Genomic DNA, 7655 nt, shown 5'->3' on the forward strand with positions numbered 1-7655 from the left:
CAACACTTTTCTTTGTACAATGTGGCACCAACTGTATACAAAACACAGGTCCTCATTTAAAACAGAAAATCAACAACATTGGCAACTGCACACGCGTTTTAAAAACTTTTCCCCATGTAACATATCTTGTGATTTATGAAATAAGAACACGTGGAACTGATGTGACAAATCTCAACAGCACCACCAGAATTGTGGCTAAAAATTGATATTTTCCATGATGCAAAACATATTATAAGCACTACTAAATTTTTTTAAAAAGTAGGAGCTTTGATTGTTTTCACTGCAAGTCAGAGACTCGCTTACAAAAATACTTTGTGTAAACTTTTCTCCAAAGGCACTGCAACCAAATGGACCCAACAGTGCAGCGATCCAGAACTGTAGCTTCCCCTGAAGGCTGGCTGAACTGGGGCGTCCCGTTGCCTTTGGCCCTTTCACGACAATCATGCTACACTTGTGCTCCACAGTTTTAAATCCTATTCCTACTACAATATACCATCTCATCCCATCTCTCACTGCCTTTAAGGTTGGTTTTATACATGTGATCGGATGTGCAAAATGCGGCACGAAAACATGATGACCGAAAGTACAAGAAACACTTTCTTAGTAAAGTAAATACTATTCAAAATAATCCTAACAAATCCTTAAATACTACTTTTGCACATGCCCACGTTCAAATTGCGACTAGTAGAGGAACTATAAACACAACTGCCATCTGTGCATCAACTCTCTAAAGCAATTACACAGAATAACTCTTACGAGGTAAGAAATAAATACCCTGTGCCTTCACTTATATTCCTAACGATATGCAAACAAGGCCTTTATTTTTCCAGAGCAAAAAACGAATATAGTTTGCTACAGTATTCTTGAGTGATGCATATTTATGAAGGACTGCAAGGCACGCATGCTAACATCTATAGCATGCTGCAGATCAGACCCTGCTACACACTAATAGAAGAAAAGAATCAAAATGATGAAAGGCAAGATTTCCTTGACAAGAACAGGCCATAATCTGAATACTCCAGCCTCTGTTACAAAGAAATGTCTTCTGATGTTACTCCATTTACATGTTTCACTGCAGAACACTAGCAATTTTGTACAATAAAAGACTGTGAACTGCTTTAAAATGGTTGAAACAATCCATGTGTGGAAAAAAAGTGTGTGGAAATCCATGTGTGGAAACCATGGAAACAACGGACACATAAATGTGCCATCTTAAAGAAGAGCAAATAAACTGCTGTAAGAGCAGCAGATCCCTTTATGATTTTGAAAAATAAATGTGTAAAATGTTTGCTTGCATTTCAAAATGTCATCTAGCTTTTTTCCAAGGACAAATGTGCCTTCACTTTTCACATTTAATTGTAAAAGGTTACAAAAATATTCTAAAATACTCTAATATGTGCACTTGCTTAATGTACAATACTTTTTTTTTAATTTCTTGTAATATTTTAGTTTGGTGGATGTTTATTAACTAATACATACAACTATACAACTACAAAACTGAGGGACAAATGTCTCTTGCTGGGATTATAACATCCATTCTGATCTACATCCATCCAAACTAGAAGAAAAATACTGATGAGGTGACGAGTTTGTTTTTAAACCACTGTTCGGTATATTAAAAAATAACATTGTGCAGGCTTCACTGAGTAGGTAACCATCTAAATGTCTCTCTCCAAATTGTCGATGAGGTCCATATACAAATGCAAACAGTTACACATTTAGGGGGTCACTGGGAAATGGATTGAGGAAATGTAACCTGTGTGCAAGGAATGTATATTCACTACAGTATTACTTTCAATGCCCATAAGCTTCACAAAGACCTAAAGACTCTTTCACATGACTCTCATCAGCGTCCCCCCAATGCACTGAACCATATAGTGTGAAGCATCAAGCTACAGCATTACCCTCAGGACAGGGAAATGCTAAAAGCGCAAAGTTTGCTGTTTATCACTGATCTTTTCGAAGTGCAGCCAGTGACACAGTCAGCTATGCTTTTCATGCTTTTTCACCAGTCACAAACCCATTTATTAGTGACTATCAAGAGCTTTGACATCAAAGGCTAGATCCAGGAAAAACATACAAATCCCATTTCATTGTTTTAAAAAAACCAAAAAAAAACAGGCACTGGTAAATCATTAAAAAACAAATCTATAATACAATGGTAATATAACTATAATATAAAGTGATAAAACAAATTATACAATGAAATATTTGTAAAAAACAAATACTTTTGTACGGACATGACATGTCAAAAGAAATAGATACTCTGGCCATGAAGAAATCATTCCCACAACTTAATTTATGGCCATGATTTAACAATTTGTCCCCTTGTTTTAGTTAAATTGTGGCCATGTTGTACTCTTATTTCCCTTGTTCTAGTTAAATCAAGGACACGTTAAACTAATTCGCTCCCTTTTTTAATTTATTTAACCTGTTAATTGTCACCCGCCTTTTTGAACATATATGTGAAAATGGTTGTAGTTCATGCAAGCTTTTTAAAGAGGATACTGAGCCGATTATTGCAGATGTGAAAGCACTTCAAAAAATGAAACTAAAGCTAAAAGATTGTTTACTGTAAACCAAATGTACTGAACTAAAAAATGTTATAACATAATTTGGACTCTAAACTTGCTAGCAAATCAAAGGCATGATGTGCCGAACCAAGTTGTGTTCCAAATTTTAAGTTGATATCACAAAAATCGAGTCCGCTAAAAGGATTTAAATGACCATTTCCATTGCAATGCAATTTCCGATTTCAAAACGGTTTTCACAGGATGAATTGAGTGTGCAAGCTTTCACATGATACATAATTTATGGTGATAGCTAAGACACGTCTAGCAAGCCACAGTTGTTTGTGTTGCACATTCGTGATAGACCACAAATTATTCATTATCGTTTACTGTGGGTTCTGTCGCCAAATATAACCCCATAAAGAGAAAACAGCTGTGGAGGTGAACACGACAACTCCCATGATTCCACGCTCCGTCACAGCGTCATCAAGCTACGTCGTTGTTATTGTTTTGAATAAGCGACCTCTAGCAGTTGCAAACGTGCATAACTCTGCCTTTAACAGGTTAAATCATGGCTAAGATTGGACTAAAACAAGGGAACGAATGTGGCCACAATATCTTGTTTTTGTTCCCGGCACGTAATGTGCATGGATGGCTGAGTGGAGAAAGATGCTTTCTGAAAGCAGATGGTTCAATTAGAGTATCTACCTGCAGGATTTAGGTGGACCATGCGAACTAAACAAACATTGATCCTTTGGACGAGAGTCATGTGAAAGAGCCTTTATAAACAGCATAAAGTGAAAAAGCCGCGCATTAGGAACCAGGCATCAGGAGCTCCCATCACCGTGTTTATTGTGCTGTGAAAGTATTTTCAGCACCCCAGTAAAGCTGACGATGAACATATCACTCGTGTAACAACTTCTCTGGTTTGGAATATCCAAACAGTTTAAAGTCGGCTTCATAGAGCCTGTACAGCTCTTTTCTGGACTCCAGTGGTATGCTGGCGAACCAATCCTGCTCCCAACTGCTGACCGTACGGTTACGATGACTTTGCGGGAACTCGACGACATTGTCTACGCGGAGAATCCGCAACAAATGCTCAGCATCCTCATCCAAGGTCTCCAGCTTCCCCACGAAATCGTAATTTATCTGGCAGGGATGGCACAGACGGTAGATTTGTCTCCAGTGCTCGTTGAAAGGCATCTCTTTCTCAGTGTTAGGATCCAGTAAATACCGAACGTAATTTGAGAAAGACGGTCGAATCCCAGCGGCGAAAGCATCCACGACTGAGGCCGGGGGATCCGAGTAATTGCTATATCTTTTCAGCATGATAACAGCGAATCTCTTGTAGAAGTCCTCGTTCTCTTGCTCGAATTTGTTGCGATAGGCAGAGATCAGTCGTACAAAAGGATCCCTGACGAACAGAAACTTGGTGTATTTCTTAAGCTTGATTTTCATGAGGTGCCGTGAGAACTTTCCATAGCGCTTCCAGAACTTGTTGAAGGTGAAGTGCAGGCTACTGTTGTGGATGAGCTCCTGAGGAACATCTAGAGGGTCTTGGTAGGGCACGCCGTCCAATAACAGGCTCTCGCTCAACACGATCATAATGCGCTTCCAGTTTGTGCAGGCCACCTTGGGAACGTAACAGTAAATTATTCCATGCCTGTCGTCCACAATGAGGTGATCCAACTCTTTATTGGGTATGTCATCAAAAGTCCTGTTCTTCCCAGGGAAGTCTAAAAAACTTCTGTTACTGCACACATCTTGGATCAGCTGCTTTCTACTCTCTTGCTTCTGTTTTTTCTCAGGGTCAATCGGCGTCAGATGGATCTTCCACTCTCGTCTCGGGACAAATTTCTCATCCGATTTCTCAGAGGACTGATTGTGAGGGTCTCCAGGGGGCGGTTCTCCTCTCACCTGTTCCGTGGGGTCTGCGGTTCCTTCCAAGAACTGGTTGACAAAAGCATCTATGTCCATCAAGAACGAGCTCTCTTTGTCTTCCTCTATTTTCTTTTCAGGGTCACGACGGGCCTGTGGAGAGAGGCGGGACGGATGGGGCCCGGAGATGGTTGTGTGCAGGTAAAAATTAGAGGCTCCCACGTCATCCCAGTATATGATTATAAGAAGGATCATGAAGACGGCACCCACGATCATAAAAATGCGGAACAGTCTCGATTTACCCATTTTGGTTGATTTCGACTGAGAGAGTGCCATTCTCATCTCAACTCCATTACATAATCCACAGCCCAGACCGCATACATCATACTCTGAAGTAGAGGAAAACAAATCAGAACAGGGAAGTCAAGAGTGTGCAAACTACGTGGTTCAATGTTTTGCAATATTGCGACCTTCATTATGCAATGGAAAAGTAACATTTCATATTCTCTTTACATGAAACAACATTTTCATTTCTTCCTGATTGGTTGGTCGTGATTAAGTGTTGTGTGTGATCATCCGTCATTTAGTGTATGATGCTCAGTTTTTCTTTTTAACCATTTATGTACAGTCAGCAAGTGTATGATGCATGCATAGTGTTTAAAAATATCATATTTTTTTATAAAAGTATATTTCAGTCTTAACCGTAAAAGTTACTCTTACAAATAATTCATATTATTGACCAGATGCTTGTCAGATCTTTTCTTATTGGATGCTTTAAGAAAAACAATTTGATATTGATATTTTGACACATGATCCTTATGTCCATTTATTCGGACAGCAGGCCATTTTCACAAATTAAATCCTGTCAGGGGTTGTTTGAGCATAATAACTGACTGACTAAACATTATCCCTTATACAACACTGAGGGTGTTTTAGTTCAAACAGATTTATTTAATAAGTAATGTAATGTAGCCTCTGTCAATGGTTATTTTGGCACACTTCATATCACCCTAAAGGGGTTTACTGGCTTCCACATTAAATATTGATATGATTATTATCTTCCTTGTAAGGAGTGCGGAGACAGAATACGAACACAACTACATAGGAAACAGCAGTAATTAATGTTTTGTTGGAACAGAGCCATTAAATTCCTCTGTAACATTTGGCGTGTGTGACAAAACAAGAGGCTGATAACGCACAGTTATTGGCTCGTTCAGTGAATGGCGTCAGAGCACAAGACAAAATGATGTCGGCTACAAACAAATGTGAGTGCATAGTAGCTAGCGAGGCGTAACAATAATCACTCAAAAAACTGACAAATGTTTACGAGCTACACTACACATGTGGATTTTTCGATGTATGGATTTCGAAATTCAGGCCAATTATTATTCGGAAAACTCACAGTTGAACAGCTATACATTTGCCATGCCCTCGCGTTCATTTCAAAGGCAAAGGCGACCCCTCACATTCAGCTGGACACAATGCAGCTCTTTGACACCATCTCTTACTGTGGGAGGAAGCGGCAAACATTCGAGCTTATCCGTGAAAACTCCTCCTAAGCCATTCGTGTATACATACTTTCTACTAAGCAGCTGATTCTGGTTAAATTGGATGATACTGTGTCGATTGTTTTTTAAAATTGACAACATAAAGATATGAATTCAAATCTAGAGCAAGTGCCTACACCACTTTTTTCCATAGGAAGTCATGAAGCTACTCATGCCTGGGGTTTTGTACATCGGTTGTGATTCGAGCACACGGAATTAAATGAGTACTATGTTTAGAATGATATGGTCGAAATGAATGTGTAACGTGTCCAAACGTGGCTGTAACGATAACGGTCTCACCTCATAGCAGGAGTGTATATTTCTCGGCAGGCAGGCAGGCAGACAGACGGCGTCAGCTGAGGAGGGATGTGCAGCGCGCGGGTTGTTGACACAGCAGCGCTTCGGTGCTCCGCAGATATCGCGAGATTTCTGACCGTGAACGCAAGGTTCTGCTGCTGATACAGTTTTGGCAGCACAGCACTCTTTCGCTTTTTATATTTTATAGAGAAAAGACCACATAATGAAAGGTGTCAGAGAATAACGAGTATCACCTACAATACAATCATTTCTGGCTAAATGCAACAGTTTGAAACGCTACCACAATCAAACTTTGGTGTCTAGAGCCAGCATCAATAATAAAAAAAAAGGTCTTATTAACATTTGCAACAATATGTTAATCATAGCAACATGGAACCACATAAAATCAAACGTGAAAAAATGTAAAAGCCCAAGAAAGTGCCTTGAAACGTGCAGCATTATTTAATGGTTGCGTCCGAAATCGCATATTAGGTAGGTTGGCTACTTATTTTCAATAAAAAATTACTTCACAACGGTGAATGTGTGTTGTATGAATGTAATCTGGACTATAATCGCCATGTTGTAATTATCATGTGACCTACCAGTTAGAGTTACCTCGCTTCACTGCCATTCATAAATCCTCTCTAAGAAGTAGGTTATTCGGGTATTTTTTGCTTACTCGTTAATGAATACTGTGAATTCGGACATACTTGTGTCACATAATGTTTGTTTTTCGCCTACTTTATAGTAGAGAAGTATGCCATTCCGGATGCAGTCAATGTGATGAGTTTTGGCTGTAATTTCCACTGAAACAGGAAAACAGGGCAGGGCATACCGAATAGCTCCTCCCATTTTTTAAAAATAGCCAATAGCTCAGCCAGAGTCGTTGAGCTCGGTAAAGCCGCAGTTTCCTCCCAATCTCTAGACATTTCTCCTCCATATCGCTTTAAAATATAACATTCTGTGCAGAATTCAAATGGGGTCCAATACATTTTGTGATCCGCTCTGTGCTATCGTGTCCCTGGACCGGAGAAGTCTGTGTTTAGTGCGACAGTAACGTAAAACCAGACTTAATTCGCCCCAATGGAAAGTATAATTTTCACTGTCTGAATTGTTCCCTATCCACCATATAGTGCACTATGTGCCATTCACCATGTAGATAGTAAATGTGTGAACAAAATGACAGATTTTAGCCTCAGCTTCAGCATCTATTTATAGTGTAGGGGGCAGGACACTTTATAGAGAGCATTTGATTGGACAGAAAATCTGAGGAGAAGCTGAATTGCAGTGATATCAAAATTATTGATCCATATTGGCAGAAGTGAGGGACTGTAAGTTTTAAACGCTTTTATCTTCTAATTGTGAATTTTGTCATTGTTTAGGAGCACACTAGCTTATAGATAACAGTAAGGCTAACATATTC

At 39.4% G+C, this 7655-nt stretch overlaps 1 protein-coding gene across 1 annotated transcript; it reads right to left on the bottom strand.

Moving 5' to 3' along the window:
- Positions 1-515: 515 nt before the first annotated feature.
- On the bottom strand, positions 516-6325 carry chst12a (carbohydrate (chondroitin 4) sulfotransferase 12a). Its single transcript, XM_079875096.1, has 2 exons — positions 6236-6325; positions 516-4777 (listed from the first exon to the last, which is right to left on the bottom strand). Exon 2 carries the CDS (start codon positions 4728-4730, stop codon positions 3414-3416), a length of 1317 nt encoding a protein of 438 aa, XP_079731222.1. The 5' UTR covers positions 4731-4777; positions 6236-6325; the 3' UTR covers positions 516-3413.
- Between the last annotated feature and the right edge of the window lie 1330 nt (positions 6326-7655).

Source organism: Squalius cephalus, assembly GCF_949319135.1.
Source record: "Squalius cephalus genome assembly, chromosome: 1".
In the NCBI taxonomy this organism is placed as follows: Eukaryota; Metazoa; Chordata; class Actinopteri; order Cypriniformes; family Leuciscidae; genus Squalius; species Squalius cephalus.

Bases quoted from the DNA above. Each gene is read 5' to 3' on its own strand.
- chst12a (XM_079875096.1), bottom strand. From the start codon at position 4,730: ATGAGAATGGCACTCTCTCAGTCGAAATCAACCAAAATGGGTAAATCG.